General features: G+C 39.4%; 1 protein-coding gene across 4 annotated transcripts in view; it reads right to left on the bottom strand.

Annotated features, from left to right (window-relative positions):
- lrp1ab (low density lipoprotein receptor-related protein 1Ab) overlaps positions 1–26,692 on the bottom strand; it is a 200,611-nt gene that overhangs the window by 91,102 nt on the left and 82,817 nt on the right. For all 4 annotated transcript variants that reach the window (XM_061985848.2, XM_061985856.2, XM_061985874.2 and 1 more), the window contains exons 3-6: positions 24,467–24,604; positions 724–843; positions 511–639; positions 173–433 (exon numbers count right to left, since the gene is read on the bottom strand). In XM_061985848.2, the coding sequence (XP_061841832.2) occupies positions 173–433; positions 511–639; positions 724–843; positions 24,467–24,604 (648 nt within the window). The remainder of the gene's footprint in view (positions 1–172; positions 434–510; positions 640–723; positions 844–24,466; positions 24,605–26,692) is intronic.

The raw sequence follows: 26,692 nt of genomic DNA, 5'->3' as shown, positions 1-26,692 counted from the left end.
TTTGACGGCCCCAATAAAAACATTTAATTCTATTCTAAAAGGAAAGATATTAAAAGAACATTAAGGTTTATTTCCTTAACTTATTCCTCTATTATGGTGTTGGCCTGGTAGTATCAATAATGTCACAGAAGCACAAGATTTCTCTTGTTGTGGTAAATAAAACAATACTCACGATGCAGAGTGATAGAAATGTTGATGGTGCGAATGTCGGTGACTGTCTTGAGGTCAGGTATACTGGCACATTTCAGCTGCGTGGTTGCGGGTGTTTCACCCACATTGATCCAGCAGACGGTCTCCTTGGCATAGATGAAGTCCATTGCCATGGTCTGCTTGGTGCCAATTGAAGGCAGTCTGGATGTGGAGCCGCTCAGGGAGGTACAGCGGATGTCGTGGAGGTTTGCAATCAGCAACATGGGAAGACGATCTACTGGCTCTGTCGATGGTAAGAAGAAGGGACAATGCAGCAAATGTTGGACATTGAGAAAGGAGTGGCTGTTTTTGTGCTCTCACCATTTTTGGCTTTGCAGGAACGATTGTCTGGCTGCAGCAGATAGCCCTCCACACAGCTGCAGGTGTAGGAGCCCTCAGCGTTCTTACATGTCTGACTACATGTCCCATACACACTACACTCATTGAAATCTACCAGGAGAGAGATATGACGGTACATTAATGAGAAACACAGTGCTTACATGTGTTTGGCATGTATCCAAAATGTCTGCTCACCTTTGCATGTTTTTCCATCTGCAGCCACCTCAAAGCCATTGCCACAGTAGCACTTGGGTCCTTCGTGAGTCACAGCACACTGAAACTGGCACCCATGCAAGGCGCAGGCCGGAGCACTCTCTACAAAATAACACATAAAGGACATTAAAAACTGTAATATTCAACATTAAGGGCAGAATATCCTAAATGCCTTTTAGGTAATTGCTTTATTTCTTTTGAAAGTTATTAATCCCAGCCACACCATCATATCCTGTCAAATCTCCTCTGGGGGATTATATTGAAATGTGGATGTGAGATGTGTATGCTTATTCAAGGATGAAGGTGATTTGAATGTGCACGTTAACTCGAGGACGCACAATGACAGAGGCGTGTTTTCTATTGGGGAAGCTTGAGTAACGTAAGGGTGTCCACGATACTTTGAGGTGATTGATGCTTATTATAAATTAAAAATCAAATGAAAATGAAAATCACAACAAATGAAAATCCACCCAGAAGGGGCCCGTAAACAGCACTGGGTGGGTCTGACCTTAATGTTTAGAAAAACATCACAGAAAGCCAGAGATTAACTGGTGGAGGAAATTGGAGAATGTGAAGTTGGTGAAGGATGGACGATATTCATTTATTTGTCCTTATCTAATTATCATTTTCCCTTTAAATTACAAGCATGTGTAAGATCTTCCTAATTATTCATATGGGCAAACACAATCCAGATACTAAAATATATGGACATGAGATTTCACATAAATTTATGCTGGAGTGAAAGTGCAAAATTTAAATGTTACAAAAAGTCAGTTCATGCAAATATGTCTTTCAGCATGACTGACAGAGAAGCAAAAAATAACACTACTACGCATGTTAATATTATCAGCAGGAATAGTTGAGATGGTCATCATAATCACAATGTTGGAACTTAAAGGTTTGTAAAATGCTGTTTTTGTTTCTGCATCACCAAATAAAAAGACTGACAAATGAAATGTTTGTCTTTGGACGATTCAGACCTTGAAACACATCAAACTTTGGCAATGATTAGTTTCCACACATGCCCAAACAAACAAGCAAGAAAATCCATACATACATAATTAGCACAATTAAATGCACTCCCATGTTAAAGCGGATACAGCTCCTAATAGCCATACTAGTACAGTTGAGAAGGATTAGGCCAAGTAAGGCTCTTTCGTTATGTAAAGCCAGTAGCACACTGGGCCACAATGGCCCTTTTGTTGCGACCCCACTGAAAAGAAGAGTCCCCCGGCAAAATGTGTGGCCCATATCGAATCCATTCACCGGGTCTCACACTGTGAAAGACCACTGGCAAGTGGAGGGCTAAAGCGCCTCAAAAGAGGCTGCCATTTTTGTTCCATTTTGCACCTATGTATGTCACAGTATGAACACTGCTGGATTCTATCAGCGGTGACACTACTATTTGAAATTGCATTGTAAAAAAACAAACAAACAAAAAACAAGGGAAATAATGGAATTTTTTTAAATAGTGTTTTATATCCGTATTGCTCTGAATCAGATTGTAAACTTTACTGAAGAGAGGTGTTTGCCCTCTTTTTATCAAAAGGTATTATTTTTGCTCGACTTTTTCTGATATTGAGCCACTCAAAAGAAATGAGCACAGGCATCCAGTTTTAACAGCATAGCAATTTTAAAAGGCCAATCAATATGTAACATTTATTAAAGGGGACCCATGATGATTTTAATCTACATTTAACACTTCCTTCCACCCACTCAAAAAGTATCATACTTTATCTTCTGAGAACGTTCACTGTTAAATATATACCTTGAAGACAAACATCACCGCTATTTCTTTTTAAAGCCACAGTTGAAAATAAATTTCATAAACAATTTATAGATTACCCGGTCACAACGTTAGGGACAACTGCCCACTCGGATCAATACATAACCGCATAACAAAAGCTAGAATTTATTTCTCTAATTGCACGCTGAACATCAGTATCAGTGTGCGCATGCCACAATTAAATACAAATAATACTCTATTCTACATTTTTATAAACCAAGTTGTATTGTTGCAATGTCGCTGTCTTTTTCGTTGAAGTTTAGTGGCTAATCCAACTTGTGCTTACTGGTCCATGTTGACGAAAGAGTCCCGTGTAAAAATGTTGTGGACAAATAAACACGGTGTATGTATATGTAATGTAATAACGAGAAGAAAGAACACTGGGTGTTTCACGCTTTGGCACAAGAGAGCAGAGCAGAGAGGAGGGGCCTGGCAGAAAGCCTGTACGAGAAATACCTACATTAGTACATCCGTCAATCTGTGATATCACAAATGGTACAATGTTAATGAAATAAAAATAAACAGCATTTGAAGGCATTAAAAACTGCGTTCATCATCACACCCAAATGCATGAACTTGATGATTTGATGTTTTTATATTGTTTAACACAACTATCCAACACTAACATTTATAAGTCAGAAAAGAGAAAAATCCTCAATATAAAGGCTAATCAGGAAAATTATATTGGTCAAACCACGTCTAGTTTTTACCAATGAATGTGAAATGAGAATGACTAGAGGCAGGAGAACGAAAAGTAAAAAGTGTGGCCTAGACTCTGGGTTCTTAACTTTTTGACCTCGGAGCCTACATTTTCTACTACAGCGGAACCTGGGGCCCACTCAAATACATCAGATACATACATTCATCACAATAAATATTATCAAGGCTTAGGTCAGGCTGGTTAGAAAAATAAATATTAATCAAATATCCTGCAAAAGAAATGGACCATAAAAACTGATGAAAAATAAATTCACATACAATTTAGCACTGCGTAATTGTATATGAATTTATTTTTCAAGTTGGTTCTAATTAAATTCATAATAAATTACAATATATATGTTTCTTAAATAAACTTTCAATAAACTTTAAGTACAAATGAAAATACAGCCACTTTAGTCATATGTTTTGGGCTTGAACTTCTCTATGACTTTAGCTCCAGACTTACTGTGTTTGTTTGATACATTCATTACTGTTACTGTATTACAAATGAGTACCACTGCGGCCCATACTGACAACAGCTGAGGAACTTCTTTTTTTTTGGCGGGCCTTTCACAGCCCAACAATGGGCCCTGGCCCTTTGGTTAAGAAACACTAGCCTAGAGGTCTTGAAAATAGTAGGTGGGTTAGGACATTCCTCCTCCTAGCAAACAGCAGCAGCAGATGTTTGACCAGAAGTTAATGGACGAAGCAAACCAAAATACACAAAGGCAGAGAGGAGGCCTTGAATCCTAAACAAGCGTGCCAATCCTATTGATCCTGTTACTGCAAGGATGGCAACCCTCAATTTCAATAATTAGAAGCACTGCAAGTGCGAAAGTGCTGAAGGCGACTGACATTTTCCAGTTTCCTTTCATTTGTGTTCATCGCAGAGAAATCTCATCTACGAAAAAAAAATCATTTGACATGTGTTTAATTGTATTTCTGGACTGTACATGTCAAAAGTCCAAGAAAAAAAAAGAAGAAAAAAAAGAAACCTCATCTACAGCTGCGCAATATAGACCACATATAGGATATAAATGATACAAACTTGACCAACGACTGAGCTTTTAACACTACTGTTACGTAGTGATAATGACTTGATGGCACATTGTAGTCGTGTCCCGCAAATCTGATGGGGACAAGCGAACAACAATGTAGCATCCTTGCTAGCAAGCTATCGGCTAAAATTTTAGGTACTGGTATGAACACTGGTATGACAAATACTGCCCCTGTAATTACGTGGTATTGGATGGATATCCAAATTTTATTTGTGAGAAAACTATACAACTGAAAAGTATGCAATACGTTCAAGGCAGAAATTTCACGACAGCCATGGCTATCATTGCCCCTCGTTTTGGCTGTCTGCCCATCAAAAATTGTGATGCGCCACGGCCAGATTGACCGTGATACCCCGACAGACGCAGCTCTTTCCCTCAGTGCGATCATCATGTCATTGCGGCTTCCTTGACCAGTGATGGGTTTAATTCTGCCTCGTATGAACTGCCAGAGTCCCACACGCAGTACAGTGCTATAGAATATAATACAATGTATTGTAGCTTACAGAAGAAGTCACACAAACTTTTAATTTTTAATGCCAATCTTATGCTAACAACCGACATAATTCCAACAGGTTTTATCTACCGTGCACACACTTTCATCTCTGTGCTTCCCCAGACACACAACAACACTTCCTCATTCTCTGCCAATCCACTTTCAGGCACGGACGGTGCATTTGCGATCATGGAAAAAATAAACATAAACTCAAATCACACAAACATAAAACATTACCACCAGCAGATCGTTACAGTATTAATGGATATACAATCGTGGTCATAAGTTTACATACACTTGTAAAGAACATAATGTCATAGCTGTCTTGAGTTTCTAATAATTTCTACAACTCTTATTTTTTTGTGATAGAGTGATTGGAGCACATACTTGTTGGTCACAAAAATCATTCATGAAGTTTGGTTCTTTTATGAATTTATTATGGATCTACTGAAAATGTGACCAAATCTGCTGGGTCAAAAGTATACATACAGCAATGTTAATACTTGGTTACATGTCCCTTGGCAAGTTTCACTTTTGGTAGCCATCCACAAGCTTCTGGCAAGCTTCTGGTTGAATTTTTGACCACTGCTCTTAACAAAATTGGTGCAGTTCAGCTAAATTTGTTGGTTTTCTGACATGGACTTGTTTCTTCAGCATTGTCCACACATTTAAGTCAGGACTTTGGGAAGGCCATTCTAAAACCTTAATTCTAGCCTGATTTAGCCATTCCTTTACCACTTTTGACGTGTGTTTGGGGTCGTTGTCCTGTTGGAACACCCAACTGCGCCCAATACCCAACCTCCGGGCTGAAGATTTTATGTTGTCCTGAAGAATTTGGAGGTAATCCTCCTTTTTCATTGTCCCATTTACTCTCTGTAAATCACCAGTTCCACTGGCAGCAAAACAGTCCCAGAGCATAATACTACCACCACCATGCTTGACAGTAGGCATGGTGTTCCTGGGATTAAAGGCCTCACCTTTTCTTCTCCAAACATATTGTCGGGTATTGTGGCCAAACAGCTCAATTTTGTTTCATCTGACATCACATGGACAAAGATAAGACCTTCTGGAGGAAAGTTCTGTTGTCAGATGAAACAAAAATTGAGCTGTTTGGCCACAATACCCGGCAATATGTTTGGAGTAGAAAAGGTGACTCCTTTAATCCCAGGAACACCATGCCTACCGTCAACAATGTGTGCGTGTTTTGCAGTTTTTTCTAACCCACTCGACCACACTAGTTTAACGTGAAGGAAAACACTCCTGGCCGTGCACTAAATAAGATAAAGCCCCAACATGTTGTTGTCATTGTGGGCAAAAAAAATAAATTAAGAAATACACAATTCTGTGAAATAAACAGCTTCATTTAATCAATTAAAAGTAATGCATACAAAAATGTAATAATCCTTAAACTTTAAAGTACATTAATTATGACTGTGGACTTAAAATAATTTGGCCTTTATGTCCTCAAAAGGTTAACGACACCAGAGGCCAAGTGTCTGGCCCCTAAAATGCTGAATATGTTACCGTATACGTCAGCAGCTAAATTAAGAGTCTTTGTAACCTGTTTTGAAAGAGTTATAAGTTATATTATCATTTATATGCCAAATAATACATCCATCATTACCGAAAGGGACAAGCGGTAGAAAATGGATGGATGGATATCGCAAGAGGCTGCAAAATATATTGCAATATAAATTTTAGGCCTTATCGTCCATCCCTAATGAGCTGTATGTGTTCCTGCTTTAGCATATCAACATGATGCCATACTGACTTAAAGCATGTCATTTGAAGAGCTAAACCCTCTAAAAGACAAATTCCCTTTCGGCGTTCCCAAGACAATGGTACAGATGTGAGGCCACGGTCACCTTGAACTTTCACCATCAAAATAATTTGTGCCAAGTTAGCATAAATTCCCTTCCTCTGGCGTTCCTAAGATAACTCCTCTGCAATAGTGGAATCAGGTAAAAACGAGGCTGCGACGAGGATGAAAGCTTAAATATCAGGCATGTTTGATGTTTGACAAGTACAGAACATGTTTCAGACATGTTGCAAGCTATATAAGACTGCTGACATGTATATTAGCAACATTTGTCTCCTAATGGGGGTTTTCCTCTGTTTGACGCCTCTGCAGGAAAGAGGACAGCATGTAAAGAAAGATGACTAACTACATTATTTATATCAACCAAAGGGACAGAAATAAGGAACATGATGCGCAAATCACTAAATGAGAATGAATGCAAATATAAACATTATTAGTGGGGCTGTCAAAGTTAAGGTTTTAATTCATGTGATTAATCACAAAAAATATTCGCAATAATCAGGTACAGGAGGGAAGGAATTCATATGGACCCATTCCTGGGTGGCTCTAGCGTGAGAGTAAGGTAGGGGGTTAATCATTTTGCAAGGCAGTCTGCTTAAAATGATGGAAAGCACCACTCTACATAGCAACTGGCGTTGTGGTCAAAGTTGGAATTGCCACAAAGCACATTTTAAGATATTCAACAATCTACTGCAGTCTGGTGTTTAAAATGGATAGTGCACCCTTCCTAATTCGTCATGTTTCATGTGCCAGGTAAACCGCGACGAATGGGGCCATATGACTCCCCTTCCTACTGTATAAACCCAGAGTAATCGCACAATTTATTTTGACTGTACATGCTGTTACCTGAAAGGCGCCGCAAGTTGTTATACAGTCAGTGATCAGGTCAATGCACACGTCAGTGCAAAGAGAAGTGAGGAGACTGCGGCTAGTGCGCTCAGTGGCAAACTTTACTTCAAAATACACCTAAACTGTACTTTAGATTAGGGCTGCAACTAACGATTAATTTGATAATACAGAATAATACAGAAGGGTAGGTAGCGGAACTGGTGGCCTGGTGTCAGGATAATAATCTCTTCTTGAACACAGACAAGACCAAGGAGATGATTATTGACCCACGGAGAAGGAGTGCACAGTACACACCTCTGTACATAGGGGGGACAACGGTGGACAGGGTGAAAACCTTTAAATTCCTCGGGACCCACATCAGCGAGGACCTCACCTGGGATCACAACACCCAACAAACAATAAAGAAAGCCCAGCAGCGACTGTACTTCCTAAGAAGGCTGAGAAAATTTGGCATGCCACCCAAAATTCTCAGCAACTTCTATAGAAGTACGGTTGAGAGTGTCCTTACCAGCTCAATCACGGTCTGGTATGGAAACGGCACTGCTAAGGACAGGAAGGCACTCCAGCGACGTGGCGCAGTGGAAGAGTGGCCGTGCGCGACCCGAGGGTCCCTGGTTCAATCCCCACCTAGTACCAACCTCGTCATGTCCGTTGTGTCCTGAGCAAGACACTTCACCCTTGCTCCTGATGGGTGCTGGTTAGCGCCTTGCATGGCAGCTCCCTCCATCAGTGTGTGAATGTGTGTGTGAATGGGTAAATGTGGAAGTAGTGTCAAAGCGCTTTGAGTACCTTGAAGGTAGAAAAGCGCTATACAAGTACAACCCATTTATTTATTTATCATTTATTAAAACTGCTCAGTACATATCAGGAGCAGCCTTCCCCTCACTACAGGACATGTACTCTACCAGGGCCACCAGGAGAGCACACAACATCATAAAGGACAGTACACACCCCCAGCACAGTCTCTTCAGCCTCCTACCATCAGGCAGACGATACAGGAGCCTGAAATCCAGGACTACGAGACTGACAAACAGTTTCTACCCACAGGCCATCAGGCTTGTGAATGCTAACTTGTGAATGCTAGACCCCCCTCCCCCCGTTTTACTTTTATCTTTTTGAACAAAAGACAGCTACCATGACCACCCCCGAACTGTGAACCATCACTGTAGACACTTTTCACCTTTGATCACTAAAGACACTTTAACTGCTGCTGTGACCAAATGTCACCTCCATATTTATACTGTTGACTGTCAATCAGAATGTGCAATAATGTTATGTTTCTTACTGTGCATTGTATATACATTTTTATTTGTATTTTTATTTTAGCTAAGTGCCGCGTGACTTGTTGAAGGGTGGACTAGCAAAGTAAGATTTTCATTGTACGGCAAACTGTCTATTTAACTGTGCATATGACAATAAACAATCTTGAATCTTGAATAATCGATTAATCTGTCGATTATTACTTCGATTAATCGATTAATAATCGGATAAAAGAGACAAACTACATTTCTATCCTTTCCAGTATTTTGTTGGAGAAAAAAACAGCATACTGGCGCCATGTTCTTTCAACTTGCCAAATAAAACAAGAAAAATGCTACAAAAATGCACACTTTTGACACCTCTGCTATAGATAATAAAAAAATTAAATCTGATAAATCTATCGATAAAAAGCAGAGCCTGGCGACGCATGCGCGTTTATCACAACTCTCTCGCTCTCTCTGTCTCTCCCCCTCCCTCACAATGCTGCTGCGCGCACAATTCGTTTTGTTTTTAACCTTCTTAACCCTGAACGTACATTGAAAATACACGCAACCCTAACTCAAAACGCCGGACATTTGAGGCATTTAAGAAACACCGCCCGGACAGCCTAGCAAAAGAGGACATGTCCGGTAGGATAGACTGACCATACGTCCTCTTTTCACCGGACATGTCCTCTTTTGCGGAGCTGTCAGGGCAGAGTTTCTTAAATGCCTCAAATGTCCAGAATTTTGAGTATTCTTTACACAACGTGCAGTACGCTACTTAATATGTCCGTGTGGAAACTCGTTCGGTACACCTCCGCACCGAACCGAAACCCCCGTACCGAAACGGTTCCATACAAATACACGTACCGTTACACCCCTATTATTTTGATTATTGTTTCTCAGCTGTTTGTAAATGTTGCAGTTTATAAATAAAGGTTAAAAAAGAAAAGAAAAAGAAAACGTAGCGTCAGCGCATGCGCATAGCATAGATCCAACGAATCGATGACTAAATTCATTGCCAACTATTTTTATAATTGATTTTAATAGATTTAATAGATTAGTTGTTGCAGCCCTACTTTAGATAAAACTGTTAGTATTCTGACGCGCATTCTAGTAAAATAAATTCCTGTATGACATTCTGACAGTAAAATTGCATTAGTGTCAAAATATATGGGGCCTTTTTTAAAGTTGATTTAAATTATACACGCAAGTAATTAACTGCGGATAATCAAAATGCAAAAGTGTGATTAATCTGATTAAGAATTTTAATTGTTCGGCAACTCTAATTAATAGACAAAGACAGAAGCAGCCACCTACAGTAACAATTCTGGCATTTACAATATGAATGTTTGTTATGAGGGATAGCAATATTAGATATAGATATATATCTATTCCTAAGAAAAATGTAAATACAAATGAATTAATTCCCATTCTAATCCAGAGTATGTAACTAAAGTTGTTATGTAAACATGCTTTTCAACTGTGTGACATTGGAAAGATGGTTATTCCCAGGACATTCCTACCTTTGTACCTTAACTGTCTGAAAACGAGTCTGCACATGTCCGCCGTACTCTACCTGCAAAAAACTGCTGTCTTCCTGCAGCGACACTTCTGACTGTACAATACGTTTTAAAGCAGTGCTTGTCAACTGGTTTGGCTGCGGGATACACCATTGACCCTAAATGACAAGCAGCAACCCAAATTGGTCATCACAACACACAGACGGAAATATTTTAAGAATGTATTTTTAAATGACTTTGATAATTATAGTTTATAGCTAATAAACACAAATTCAGTATCTTGTAAAATTTTGAAAATGGTGAAAAAGTTCAATATTTTAAACTAGTGGTTCATACTTTTTTTCATACAAATTAACCAAGTAAGCACAGCAAACAAACGACATGTAATTGGGAATCTGTTCCAATCGTTAACTTAAAGAGCCGGTTAAATGACTCGACTGGGTTGCGTATGCATCATTCCATGAAATCGAGTGCCGAAACAAGGAATCTCTCTTCAGAATAAGCCACCATGGATCCAAAGAAACTAGCACTTTGACAAAGAAGGTGAGGAACTCTATTGAATTCAAGAAGGATCTCGTAGCTAAGTACAAAAGTACCTCTTCACTCTCCCCCACCCTCTGCTCACCTTCTCCGCCAACAAGAGTCTTCACTAAAATAAAAATTATTATTAAATGTTCATTTTCTGTCTAGTTCATCATGTACATGTTTTTTTGTATTTGTTTTCGTCATTAAAAGCTGCAATTATTGTCTATAGAAAATGTTTCGTGTCTTATAGTTTTCAGTGTCTGGACCAGATTTATTGGATTTGGATTATTTCTTTCGGGAAAAATTGCTTTGGTTTTCTTACGATTTGGTCTTCATCTGCCTTTTTGGAACAGAAACCAAAGTACTACTACACTCTAAAGTCTCATAAAAGGTCCTCCCAGAATAGCATAATCGTTAATAGCCACAAAGAGGGACTAACTATTGTACATTATTTTCCATTTTTAGGTAATTTTAGTATGAAGACAAAAAAACGATTTTTTGAAAATAAAAATGTCGATGTAGTCCCTCTAGTATCGATCATATATTGTTACTTCCCTTGGTATCGAACTTCCCTCCTTTAACGTGTTGTTTGCACCTGGTTGCAATACTCTATCGTAGCACAACAGTCAGACAAATTTGGCACAATAAAAGGGTGGCATCCCAAATGTTATACAATACATATTAATAATGATGTTATTCAAGATGACACAAACATTGATTTGTCTGAAAGGCTAATAGTTGCAGTCTATCAAACGTAACGATCTCTGCTATTATATATGTATGACCGTATGGTGCAAAACCCTCACTTTAGGTGCTGCTGTATATTTAAAACCATGTCTACATTAAGCCAGATAACTCATTAAACGAATAAAGCCCCGTTTCGGCCACACTAAATCATCGTTTAAGGTTCCCCTCCTTGGATATTTTTTTACACGGGTAATTGCGCCGTCTATTTCTTGAATCTCCGGCTCTTAGCTTTGTATGGACTCGTTGATCGTTTACAAACTGAGTTCGGAGAGGAAGTGCCGCCAGAAAGGCCGCGCCCCACACAGGAAGTGACGTCAGAAAGAATGCGCCACAGCCAGCTTCATAATAAAGCGGTTTCGTAACTCGGCGCTAACCACTGGAAATATGGAGGCGAGTCATCCAGACATGCCCGTATTTCTCCTTCCGTCTGTACAGACGCTTGTGGAAATCACACATGAATACCTCAAGAAAAAGCGATTGCAGCTATTTTGGATACAACACTTCTCAGACGGCAAGATAACTTTTTTCAAATGTCCAGGTCAGCTGTGATTCTACTTACCAAAAAACTTTGTCCATTTGTCGAAGGAGAGACAACCAGAATGCGAGCTCCCGTGGATGCGATAAAAAAGGTAGCGTATGCTTTGTATTACCTGGCCGTCGAGGGAACACTACGGAAAACGGCAAATGCTTTTGGACTGGCAAAGCAGACTGTATCAGTTATTGTCCGCCATGTATGTCGCGGACTCAACGTCTAGGTCCAGAGTATATAAAGTCACCAAAAACAAATGGACAATGAAGATGAAGGCAAAAGAGTGAAGAGTGTCCTGACCAGATATCTAGATCCCCAGATTGATTGATGTAAAATGTTCTTTATCACATTGTTTACGTGTCTAATAAAGATGTGATTAATTTAGGATGTCTCAGGTGTGATTCATTACAATAGGGCCCCACAGCACACTGGATTCCAGTTAATTGAAATACCACAACATTGGATATTGTTCCGATAAATTTAATTTAATTTAAGATCTTGCACACAAAGCAACACTGGAGGTGACTACGACTATAACTACTGTGTTTGGACCGCGGCACATAGGAACATTTTGGCCCTTGGAGGCAAAAGGTTTGAGCACCTTTGTTCTACACTCTTATTAATCTACTTGGCAATTTCCTGTTAATAGCTACTTACTTTCTGCTGCAACGTGGTTCCATCTACACTTCTTACAGTTTCTTAAGCACTTATTTTTAATGTTGTTTCAAGCTAGCTTAGTGATTCACATGCCTACTCCTGCCCTGCCCTTAGTCTGTGTGTAGCATGTTTCCTCCAGTGATAATGCTACATAAGATTAGGGCTGGGCGATTATACGATCGTGAGCGTTTATCGCGATTAATTTGAGTTCGATCACGGTGATCAGCTGGTAGCATATTTCTTCGATCAAACATGGCGGATGTGTCTGTTAGAAGTTACAGCAGTAGTAAACAGTAGGGAAGCAAAAATGCTTGGTATAATGCTGCACGGAACAATCCACCTTTATTGATCGTGATCCTGTGTGTGTATGTTTGTGTACGTTTGTGTATGTATGTGTCGGTGTGTGCACAACCTTCCGTTCCACCGTCGCGAAAGTGAGCCCCGTCACGACGTAATTAATGTTCAATCAGCATTGTGCCTCTTCCCCTTGCACAGCTGGAAGTGCAGTCCAAAAGAAGAAGAAAAAATATGACTAACACTAGCATAGAAGTTGAAACACAACATTTAAAAGGAGCAGCGACTGTACTTACACTATCTGCTGCAGCTAACCGGATGTCGATCAATCGGCACATTCCTAGTTTCTATACTTTTGTCCATTTGTAGGGCTGCAGCTATCAATGATTTTAGTAATTGAGTAATCTGTGATTAGTTTGTTTGTAAATCAAGTAATCAGATAGAGGGGAAAATAGTTAAAATAATGATTTTTCTGCTTGCCATAACCTTCCTCTTTTGTAATGAATACACTATTAACATTGAAAATACACTTTTAATGTGTGTGCAACTGTGCATTAATACCAAAATAAAATAATAAAATAAAAACCTTCGCTGTTCACCGCCACACACATCACTGCAACCACAGACCACTGCTGTATTGCAGTGGCTGTGCAGAAACTACAGTATGTCTGAACATTTACACTACATGCGGTTCAAATTTGATAAATGTTTATTATCAATCAATCAATCAAAGTTTACTTATATAGCCTCTAATCACAAGTGTCTCGAAGGGCTGAGCAAGCCACAACGACATCCTCGGGTCAGATCCCACATTTGGGCAAGAAAAAAATAAACCCAATGTGAACAACGTTACCGTAGTTACACTCATTGTGGATATATCGAAGCTTTCATTGTATTATCTAATCGTTGCAGCCCTATCCATCTGTGTAATTTAGAGTATATTTACTGGAAATAGCTTGCAGTACCACCACAATCAAAAGAGGGCAAAGGCATCAAGTGCAAACATACTGTATTTAGGGCAGTGTCTTGAGTAATGAGCAAATAGTGACTATCATGGCCTCAAACGGTGGCAGCAAACTGCCCCAGACATGTACATTTAGACTTTAAACACAAACACACACACACACAAAGTAACATTCCCAAACATTTGATGGAGCTCTTCTTCCATTACGAGCTAGAAAGCGCAGTGCTGTCCCCACTACAGTGATGGCCAAAGCCTGGCAGTAAAATACATAACAGGTCTTGCCATGCAAGACAAGCCTAACTGCAGCCAATAAACCCATTTAGGTCAAGACCCGCTCATGAATAAAGATGAAAATGTGGCCTTTCCAAAGGCTGCGTCAAGTCGCCTATGACCGAGACGCATTCCATACTTACTAAGACATGAAGGACAATGACATCCTACTGCATGCATAAACAACACTACAATAATAAATCTTCCCTTTGAGACAGCAAGAAAAAAGGAGAACACTTCCAAGAGTAGTGCCATGACCCCATTTTACTCTTTTGCCATAAATCAGTCACTTCTGTGGAAAGCAGGACCTTTCCCCCCTGGGAGAGGCCCCATCAGCCACAAGATGACATTGAGTGCACAAAAGCAGGCCTTGCAAATCAATGGCCATGTGACAAAACACCATCACAATCAGGCATTAATTCAAAAGACCTGAAAACATATTGTACTTTTACAAAAAGGCAACCTAACATCAGAGGTTTATTTATTCATCATAGAGATTCATCACTTGGTTATGGATTGACAGGATCAATCTAACCATACAGACATATGACCTAGAGTGGCCTCCTTATTGATTCATACTGGTTTTATATTAACTGATTAGCAAAAGTAAAACATTTTCCAACAGCATTCCATTGCTAACAAATTTAAGATGCAGTACTGCATGGGTGTCAACTCATTTTCATTGAGGGCGAAATGGCATTTATGGTTGCCCTCAGAGGTATATCATTATATGTATATTTTTATGTATACTGTAAAAAAAATCATCTGTAGCTTTTATAGTAAAAAAAACTGACAGCTCAGTTGCCAAAATTTTACCGCAAAATGTAAAACATTTTCTGCAGCATCCATCCATCCATCCATCCATCCATCCATCCATTTTCTACCGCGTGTCCCTTTCGGGGTCGCGGGGGGTCGCTGGAGCCTATCTCAGCTGCATTCGGGCGGTAGGCGGGGAACACCCTGGACAAGTCGCCACCTGATCGCAGTTTCTACAGCATATAACAGCATATAAATGGAAAATGGAAAAACAGCACCACGGTTTTTACTGTAAAATCTATGGTTGTAAATCTACATTGTATTACTGTGAATTAAAAAAAAAAATCATACCAGTTTTGTTTTTATTTACGGTAAAATTTTGGTAACTGAGTTTTTTTTTTACCATAAAAATCGATTTTACAGTACACAATTTGATGGATAGCTTGGTTATCTATTTTTCATTAAAAATCATTAGTCAATGTGATATTTAAGTGCCTTTTTTATTTAAAAAGAAATGTTTGGAATGTATTATTAAATCAATGTTAAAAGATTAAATTGCTTGTAGTACATGTTTTTTTTGTCAAAATGGAAAGTTGAATACATTTAGTAAGTAAGATGCAGAATAATTCCAAGCTTTCGCAGGCCACAAAAAATTATGTGGACGGCCAGATCTGGCACCGGGGCCTTGAATTTGACACAGTATTGCATTTTACTGAACTATAAATAACTTTAAAGACAATGGATGTTGTCTTTTCTGTCTTATAAATATTGTTACAATGTTGGTTACTCATGTCAAACAAGATCAACGCATCAAATCATAAGGCGCACGCCTTTTGGTGTGAGCTTGCACGCGGTTTTGCATGTCTGGCTACGTTGTGACATCAAGGCGAGGTGGATGTACTTATTTGTACTGCATTTTTGGGGGAATTTTTCCTATCGTTCACAATCATTATGAAGACATGACGACGGATGATTTTTTTTTTTAATCCATTCTAAATATTAAATAAGTCTGCTTACAGCGGAACCAATGGAAGGTCAGCTATTCCGCTCATAAAATCCAATAAAAAAAACATTCAAAAAGCACTAACAATACTCCATTTACATTTTTTGACTTGAATATTAACCAAATATTAGTGGTATTGTTATTTTCAGACAAACTATTTACAGCGGCAACGTGATCACTTCCCTGTGTCCCTATGTTTACATCATCCAGTGGTCGGCTGTTTCTTCGCTTCCCTGCTCCTTGTAAGTTTGTTGCAGATCATAAATCATGTCTCTCACCTGGAAAGTAGATGGCTAAGCAAGTACTCCGACAAGTTGGTACACTTTGGCAGCCATTTAGGACCCGAAACTGGCAAGAACGACACGAAAAGACAATTGGTCCCCCCCTGCACACCGACCCCGTTTGTTTATGAGGACTATTAGTCATTGTTCATCTAAACAAAATATATGAACATCCCAGCAGTCGGCATCGTAATGACAGCAGACATTGTACACAGTAAGAGATGTTTTATTATGCTTGAAGTCTAAAGAGAGTAATAATCAGTGATGAAGAAAAAAAAAAAAAAGCAAACATGATGCGTTTTTTAAATTAATGCGCCTCGTATGCTTAAAATGATCAAAATAGGTAAATATTAAATGTTATTAGAAATGTGCCCGTTACTACATTACATATATACTTGCCTCATGTATATAAAACCTTAATGGAAGTGTTTGGATGTTTTTTAAGGGCTATATAGGTAGAATTGAGCGGCTACCACAGGCTTCATTGTAAGCAGACTTTTGATCGCATTTATTTAATATTTAAAGATGCATTACATCCATCTTCATGTCTTTCATAATGATTGTGAATGATAGCAAAATTCCTAAAAAAACACAGTTCCCCTTTAAGTCAAGCTTTCAGCCAGAGCTCTCAGAGTACCTCCCCTGTGCTTCGGGCTATGAGAAAACACAAGATAAGGTCGGATAAAGTATTATTTTCATCTAATCTTGGCATTTGGATAATAACACCAACGTGCAACATGCAGTGACATAAATGCTGCTAAAAGCAGCTGTTTTTTTATGCAGAGTTTGAATCGATCAGCAAGTGTGATGGTGTACCTAATGTTGTGACCAGGTGAATTGATATGTTTATGAAGTTTATTTTCAACAGTCTATGGAAAAAAAAACAGCGGTGATAACTTTAAGATATATATCGATATAGTGTTCATTTTCAAAAGATTAATTATGATACTTTTTCAGAGGGTGGGGCGTGGTTTCATACGCAATCTGGGAACGCCTCTAGAAACCAACATCTTGCAAAGAAACTCAGAAAAAACAGGACTGTGGAGCAAAAGTTAAAAAAAATTACACTAAAGCATATCCAATACATATTATCAAGACCACAAGGAAGTGTTTTAAATTTAGTTTAAAATTGTCATAGGTCTCAATACAGGGCTCTGATCACTGATGGTCCAACATTAAAACGCTACATTTAAAAAAAACATTCCAATGTTGTTCCACATGAAAACATAAAACAAAATTAGATAAAATTCCTTCCAGTGTTGTCTTTCTGCGCCTACTTTCTGACCACTGGTGTCAACAACTTCGAGCAGAATTATGTGGACAGGGTGAGTGACAAAGTGTGCTTTCAGACATCAGCACCAGCTTGCACAAGCCACCAGTTTATACAAGCAGACACTAGGAAGGTTGTGAAAGACCAGAACTTTCCCTGAAATGGGTTCTGAACACAGTGCTCATGTGTGCGTGTGGGAAAATGGGTGTGTTTGGGTGTGTGTTTGCAAAAATGTGACCGTGTGAATGTATGTTTGGGTGCACGTGGGGGTGCAGGCAATGGTAATATAGGTTGTGTTGACCACTGCCTTACTGAGGACTTCTGTGTGAGACATGCATGTTGTGATTGGCTGACGGCATCACTAAGGTGTCAATGATCGCTCATGTGCAAAACAACATCCTTATTTTGAATAAAGCCTACTGCAGCAACAATAAAAATAAATATGTTGTTTACTTTGTTTTATAACAGTGGGTGCACGATTGCAACCTACATGCAGGCCCATCAAAAATGAATCTATGACTAAAAAGTAGCCAAGTACAATTGTGGTCGACTTGACAGTATTTTCACCAGAACTATCGTAGATGTAAATATTTGACAGTCTAAAGTTGAAAGTCCCTGAGGTCACACAATTCTCATGTTGCATGAGCGCTCAACATACTTTACTAGACCTTAGTCAGGCCTACACCAGAGTATCAACTCTAACCATTTGCAGACCTACTCAAAAAGTATGTGAAAAATGTGACTTTGAAGCGAAAGCATATCCAATACATAATGTACCCAGCACAAGGAAGTGTGCTAGAAACATCATACGAGCCCTTTAAATTTGTTTAATTTTTTGGGATTAATAGTAACAGTACCTAATAGGGCTGCGAATCTTTGGGTGTCCCACGATTCGATTCAATATCGATTCTTGGGGTCACGATTCGATTCAAAATCGATTTTTTTCGATTCAACGCGATTCTCGATTTAAAAACGATATTTTCCCGATATTTTCTCGGATTCAGGAGGAACAGTGTGGTTTTCGTCCTGGTCGTGGAACTGTGGACCAGCTCTATACTCTCGGCAGGTTCCTTGAGGGTGCATGGGAGTTTGCCCAACCAGTCTACATGTGCTTTGTGGACTTGGAGAAGGCATTCGACCGTGTCCCTCGGGAAGTCCTGTGAGGAGTGCTCAGAGAGTATGGGGTATCGGACTGTCTGATTTTGGCGGTAAGCTCCCCGTATGATCAGTGTCAGAGCTTGGTCCGCATTGCCGGCAGTAAGTCGGACACGTTTCCAGTGAGGGTTGGACTCCGCCAAGGCTGCCCTTTGTCACCGATTCTGTTCATAACTTTTATGGACAGAATTTCTAGGCGCAGTCAAGGCGTTGAGGGGATCCGGTTTGGTGGCTTCAGGATTAGGTCTCTGCTTTTTGCAGATGATGTGGTCCTGATGGCTTCATCTGGCCAGGATCTTCAGCTCTCGCTGGATCGGTTCGCAGCTGAGTGTGAAGCGACTGGGATGAGAATCAGCACCTCCAAGTCCGAGTCCATGGTTCTCGCCCGGAAAAGGGTGGAGTGCCATCTCCGGGTTGCGGAGGAGACCCTGCCCCAAGTGGAGGAGTTCAAGTACCTCGGAGTCTTGTTCACGAGTGAGGGAAGATGGATCGTGAGATCGACAGGCGGATCGGTGCGGCGTCTTCAGTAATGCGGACGCTGTATCGATCCGTTGTGGTGAAGAAGGAGCTGAGCCGGAAGGCAAAGCTCTCAATTTACCGGTCGATCTACGTTCCCATCCTCACCTATGGTCATGAGCTTTGGGTTATGACCGAAAGGACAAGATCACGGGTACAAGCGGCCGAAATGAGTTTCCTCCGCCGGGTGGCGGGGCTCTCCCTTGGAGATAGGGTGAGCAGCTCTGTCATCCGAGGGGAGCTCAAAGTAAAGCCGCTGCTCCTCCACATCGAGAGGAGCCAGATGAGGTGGTTCGGGCATCTGGTCAGGATGCCACCCGATCGCCTCCCTAGGTAGGTGTTTAGGGCACGTCCGACCGGTAGGAGGCCACGGGGAAGACCCAGGACACGTTGGGAAGACTATGTCTCCCGGCTGGCCTGGGAACGCCTCGGGATCCCCCGGGAAGAGCTGGACGAAGTGGCTGGGGAGAGGGAAGTATGGGCTTCTCTGCTTAGGCTGCTGTCCCCGCGACCCGATTTCGGATAAGCGGAAGAAGATGGATGGATGGATGGATTTTCCCGATTCAAAACGATTCTCTATTCAATACATAGGATTTCAGCAGGATCTACCCCAGTCTGCTGCCTGACATGCAAGCAGAGTAGTAGATTCATATCATTTCACTTTAAATCATGTCAGAAAAGGAGTGGGAAAAAGTAAAGCTTATTTAATCCTACCCCTTTCCCACTTCAGAGCGTTTACAAATATATACATCATTTACTGACCTTTTTATAATAAAATAACATCTGTGAATTAGTATTAAACAACAGTTTTGTAATATGTAATTAATTAATTCAGTCATTATTAATATACTGAGATGAAGGATATCTGATTTTCAATAAGGTTGAAAGTATTTCTCATAATTCTTCTTTGTACTTTGTAAGCAGAGGTGTAGAGTAGCCAGAAATTGTACTCAAGTAAGAGTACTGTTACTTTAGAGATGTATTACTCAAGTAAAAGTAAGGAGTAGTCACCCAAATATTTACTTGAGTAAAAGTAAAAAGTATGTTGTGAAAAAACTACTCAAGTACTGAGTAACTGATGAGTAACCAGTTTGTGTAATGATGACGGCAACAAATAATGCACAAAAACATAAAAATAGCAATGAGCAAATTCAGAGCCAGGAATATCTCTTAAGCAACTAAAACAATAATATATATTAAATAATAATACATTAACATAAAAAAAATTAAGGTAAATTGAGCCACAATAACTTAACAGCACCATAGGCTCAGTCGGCAGAGATTACAAAGGAAAATAAAAAGTTAGCCTTTACGCAAACCATAAACTGATAGGTGTGGGCTGCACCTGGGAACACACTGATTGGTGTTTCTGTGTGTGTGTGTGTGTGTGTGTGTGTGTGTGTGTGTGTGTGTGTGTGTGTGTGTGTGTGTGTGTGTGTGTGTGTGTGTGTGTGTGTGTGTGTGTGTGTGTGCGTGTGTGTGTTAGTGTGTGTGTGTGTGTGTGTGTGTGTGTGTGTGTGTGTGTGTCTATGAGGCTGCAGTGCGTTAATAAATGTCCCCACACGATGTACATTTGACAGTGATTCATAGCAGGGAAGCTAACATCAGCCTACGGTGACAGCCAAAATATCTACTAACGTTACCTACTGCGATGTGCTTCCTCAAATTTGACGTTGAGTTCATGTAAGCTTAAGCTTGTTAATCATGTGACCGCCTGGCTCTGTTTGATTGGTGAAACGGAGTCAAACGTCACCAGTGACTGCATTTGATTGGTGAAATGGAGTCAAACGTCACCAGTGACTGTATTTGATTGGTGAAACGCAGGCATGCGATAGATCCTACTTTGAAGGTCTGTCTGACAAAGCAAAACAAACAAAGCGTGCATTCACAGATCGATGTAAATCACTAGCGAGTAGCGAGCTGAATGTAGATAAATGGAGCGGAGTAAAAGTAGCGTTTCTTCTCTATAAATATACTCAAGTAAAAGTAAAAGTATGTTGCATTAAAACTACTCTTAGAAGTACAATTTATCCCAAAAGTTACTCAAGTAGATGTAACAGAGTAAATGTAGCGCGTTACTACCCACCTCTGTTTGTAAGCATTATTAATTTGAACAACCTCTTAAAGAGGATCATATCAGTACAATGTTTAACTTCATAACTTAATCCAGTCCATCATTTAATTCCACATACTAATGCTTAAGACATAATAACAGACACCCTAGTTTTCACATTCAACTAATTTCTCCCCTAATTCTATGCTGTGTCTGTCCCTCATTTTCCCTCCAGGACAAGGACATGCAGTCATTCCTGGAGGAGGCCACACTGATGAACCCCAGAAGGTTTAGATACAGACTGGAGGAGGATGTTGTCAAACCTATCTGTGTGTCCAAGCTAGTTCCACGCCAAGTGAACGTGTTTTTTCCACCGTTGGCGACACGATTAGTGAAGAGCGGGTCAGACTTGATCCTGAAAAAGCAGACATGCTAATTTTTTGGAAGAATAATTGTTGATTGATGACTGAGGTGTTCTTAGTGTCATAGTGTGTGTAGTTAGTATGTTCCAATAGCAGCAGAAGTGCACTTTTTGGAGAGCTGTATTATTTTCAGTTTTGTGCCAAAAGGACTGATTTTATTTAACACTATATTATTATTTATACACCTATAGTGATCACAGAGACAGGTTGTTTTTGTGTTACTGTATATATTTGTTTTTCTCAAAAATCCCACTTAATATACTTTGGGTAACAACAGTCAATATTTCTTTTTTTCTTTTTTTTCTTATAAAATAAAAGTGAGCTTTTGTTAAACCAAATATTGTGTTTTTTTCCATATACAACAACGGTAAGAGAATCAATAAGGAATCGGTTCGATAAGAGGATTCGATAATGAGCTCGAACTCGATAATTTCTTATCAAACATCTTCCCTAGTTTGTAGTCTATTGCCACTAACGTCTCTTTTTGTTGGCTTGGCAGACAGATAAAACAAGCAGTCTCCATTTAAAAGCCTTAAAAAGTATTTACTTTAAAATACTGTAAAATTTAACATACATAAATAAATGATGTCAATATGACTTATGAGATTCAAAACAATTTATAGTAACTAAAACAAAATGTGCTAGCTCGATGCTATATTACATTGATGTTGCCATATACAAAATGGCAAATTAATTAGTGTTAACGATTTTACACAGCAATTTCCGCATCTCCAAATTTGTCAGGCAAAACGACTACTTGTATGCATGTTACAATCAAACAGCTGATGTGTGGTAAGTACAATACTTATAGCATAAATATGCTGTAAACTGGAAAATTCAACTTAATGGCAATAGGTGACCTCCTGACTAGGACAAATTTAATTCATAAATGATATGAATTCGGACGACGTTTGAGCTTTTAATACAGTCATTAGATCATGATTATGTATGTTGATGACATAATCTAGCGGTGTTCTACGAATCTGAAATAAACAAACAAATGTGTCTCCAAGGCAAAGTAGCATTTTTGCTAGCGGCTAATGTGCCTTCACAGTACAAACCCACTTTAAAGTCAGCAATCCTCGCCTTCATGGCGGAAAATAAACTATGTTATTAGTATCATCACAGGAGAATGAGCAATAGCGAAACATGCTACACTACACACCATAAAAGGATATGCTAACCGCTAACCACAAGTCAGATTGATACAAACACCGACAGTAACAATACCAAGTTAGTATCAGGTCAATACCACAGTGGTTAGATCTATATTTTTTATTATTAAAAATATCTTTTGTCGTTTTTGTTATGGTTTACAAGCTCATGAAAAGAGTCTTTCAACACAGTGGGGCTTTAAGGAAAAAAAATATCTACGGTAATAATAATTTAACCAGCACCAATAGTAGGAAATAATAGAAACAAATAATAATTGATAGTAATAAACACCCATTCTGTGTTTTTGTATGTTTAAATGTGTGATCAAAAATGTAATCATTCAATGATCTTGAAATTTTTAAGCATCAGAAAAAGCAATGGTATGACCAATACTGCCCCTGTAACTACCTAGTATTGGATCGATATCCAAATTTGTGGTGTCACCCAAAACTAATGTATCCAAATCACAGAAAAATAAATGCTTATTACATTTTAACATAAGTGTAGATAAAACCATGTTCGTTACAACGAAGCGTAACCAGATATTAACAGTAAGATTTTGAGAAAATAATACAACCGGAAAGGACGTACTGCATACGTCAGCAGCCAAATTAAAAGCTGTTGAAACCTGTTCTGTTTTCATTTACATAACAAATAATATACCTTGATAATTATCGTTATCGCAGAAGGCCGCAATATACTGTATATCCATCATACAGCACCCACGTAATTGCAACTTATTGCTCGATCAAGTCTTTTCTAACGTTCCACACTACATAATAAGTCAAAAGTATGCATTATTTGTGTTGACATCATATCGAATTGATATTGGTATCAGCCAATAGTCAAGGCAGTAATATCGGTATGGTGTCGGAAGTGAAAACGTATCGGGACACCCCCATTTAACACACAAATAGAACATTGAGACTTTAAAGCAGTAATATTTATTTATATTATCATTATCTTTACATTTAAAGTCACGTTGATCCCCAACTTATCATTTGGGTAATTCAAGAATAGCATCTCTATAGTCACCATGGCGATGGTAGACCAGCGCTAACAATTATTAATATCAGTGCTAACATTACAATTGAGAGCATTTCAATACTTAGTGTTCTAACAGAAATCATGTATTTACCACAAAATGTATTGTATGCATGACAAAAAATGAATTACACTACAAAACTGTAGGGGGAGCCTGAGAGAAAATGAAGAGGGCGTAAAAGAATACTGAAACAAACAAAGCGATACAGTACCATGGCCCCAATATGTTCAAGCTGCCATTCTTCTATTGTCTATAATTAACAGAAGAGGATTTGACGAGATTCTTCTTCAGTTGAATTAATGTTGAACATCCATCATTCTCACAGGGTTTGAAAAATTGTAGCGAAGAACTAGGTTGATTGATAAATTAATGGCTTTTTTCCCTAGAAAGACGACTTTCATTGTGAGCATCCAGGCCAAAGCGAGCTAACTCATTAAAGGGCCTAATAGAGGAGATTAGTGGAAAGAGATTATAGCTTTGAATGGGAAGACATGAAGGCAGCATTTTGTTCCAGAACACGAATTGCTGTGTCTTTTTCAGACTTAGGACAGCTTGCCTTATCGATTCTTAATGTGTTTAAGAAAGTGTATATATGTATGTATGTATGTACATTACCTCTACAGTGGGGGCCCTCATCCCAGCCATCGGAGCAGTCTGGTACTCCGTCACACAGTTTACTCATAGGGAGGCAGACATCGACGTCCAAGCAGCCATGTTCATTGACGGGACACTGGTTCACCTTGTTGTGCAAGCCTGGAAAATATTCACAAACAAACACTCAAGTTTCTGTGCTACTACCACATGGTTTAATCTACTTTAAATCTAAAATGAAGCCATTTTATTCATACGGCAACAATTTATAACTACTTAATTCAGGTATAGGTTAATTGAATTGTACTTCATTTCCGTAATAGTGTCAGTTTAGAACAGGGCAATTCCACTGGCGGCCGAGGAATGACATTATGCCGGTTCCTGCGAGTTCCGTTCAAAACTTGGGAGACAAACATTTTTGAAGCAAATTCCTAAAACTACTAGAGTAACTTGGACCGCTGTAAACACATTGAAATTACATTTTGACCTTGTTTGCAAACCAAAAATACTGGGGTCCAAACTAACGGAGGTTCTCGTGGCTGTTGAGGGAAAGGGAGACGTCTGTACAAAGATGTTGAAGATGTTCTACGAGTCGGTGGTGGCGGGCGCCTTCTTCTACGCCATGGCCTGCTGGGGCAGTGGACTGAGAGCGGGGGACGCAAACAGGCATGGACAAGCTGGTAAGGAGGGCCAGAAACGTGGTGGGAGTGGAGCTAGACTCTCTGGCGGTGGTGTCAGAGAGGAGAAGTCTAGCAAAGCTCCTAGTCATTATGGACAAAACCCCCCACCCACTACACTCGGACCTGGCGGAGGGAATGAGCACGTTCAGTGGAAATCTCAGACTCCCAAAATGCAACACGGAACGACACAGGAAGTCCTTCATACCGACAGCCATCAGACTGTATAACGCATATGTTCCTTTTTGACTGTACTTGAATGTAAAATAGACTGTATTTATATTATTCACATGTAAATAATGCTGTATAATAAATAGACTGTATTTAAATTATTCACATGTAAAAAATACCTAAGTGTTTATTGTTTATTGTGAGCAAACTGTGGTGCTCAATTTCCCCCAGGGATCAATCAAGTACTTTCTATTCTATTCTATTCGTAACAGGCCCCCCAGTAAGTCCTTTACTATTTGCCATTTTAATGTTTTTTTCGTAATGTGATTTTGAAACTAAAGTGTTGCTGTAGCTTGTTTGCTTCACATGTAGTCAATAGGCATTTGTTCAACATCTTTAGTTATACTAGAAGTGTCCTTCAAGGTTCCATTTTAGGTCCTCTTTTTTTCATCATTTGGACTATACAACTGGTCGCCCATGAGTTCGGTTCAAAAAACTTGTGAGAAACTCAGATTTTTTCTGATTCTTTAAGTGCTGTCGTAGAGATGAGCTTTGACTAGCTTTTTGCAGAAGGTCCTTAAAAACAGCAGAGCATTCCTGTAACTCTGACAAAATAAACAGACCAAAATCAAATGTCTACTGTAAAGAATGCTGGTTCTCCGGAATTAACAAAATAAGACTAATAGTGAAGGGAAAAGTCCGCCCTTTTGGACCTTGGCTTTCTGGAAATGTGGCACCCAAATCATTTTAGTTGAATATCCCTGGTTTAGAAAATACAGTACACTTGATGCTGTGAAGTCTCTGTGCTTCACTGTCTCCCACACTTCTCTCCATTGCTCAACCCACACTGCAGAGCAAACAGTTTGCTTTGGCTGTTTTTCTTCCTCCTCCACCACCTCCCCCTCTGTTTCTAACATCTGCTGACCCATTTTAACCAAAACACTGCGAGCAGAGAACGTAGAGTTCACCTCCTCCGGTGGAAACGATACGAGGTGCTCTGCGGGTTATGCAGCGGATGCTGGAAGAGGAGGCTTTCAAAGCATAGTGTTTCAATATGGAGCTGCAACTCCTGTGTTTACCTTCAAAGTTCAAAAGAAGGGATGTCAAAATCAAGGCTTTAACGTGAATTAAGCCATCATTATCAATTAACACGATTAACATAATTTAAAAACATCTTGGGCAGTTTGTGCAAGTACACTGAACTAAAATATGAACGCAATACTTTTGTTTTTGCTCTCTTTTTTCATGAGTTGATGAAAAAAGACCTACAAATGCGCAGGAAGTGACAAACATTGTGCGGAAGTGTAAAAGTAAGTGCTCCACTGACTGCCATGATATCAACATGATATTGGTTCAAAAAGTTATACAGAATATTGTAAAACCTTTAACTTGTATATGTAAC

The sequence above is a fragment of the Nerophis lumbriciformis genome, linkage group LG01, assembly GCF_033978685.3.
Source record: "Nerophis lumbriciformis linkage group LG01, RoL_Nlum_v2.1, whole genome shotgun sequence".
Lineage (NCBI taxonomy): Eukaryota > Metazoa > Chordata > Actinopteri > Syngnathiformes > Syngnathidae > Nerophis > Nerophis lumbriciformis.
Note: the sequence above shows the minus strand (reverse complement) of the source record. Positions and strands in the feature narration are given on the sequence as shown.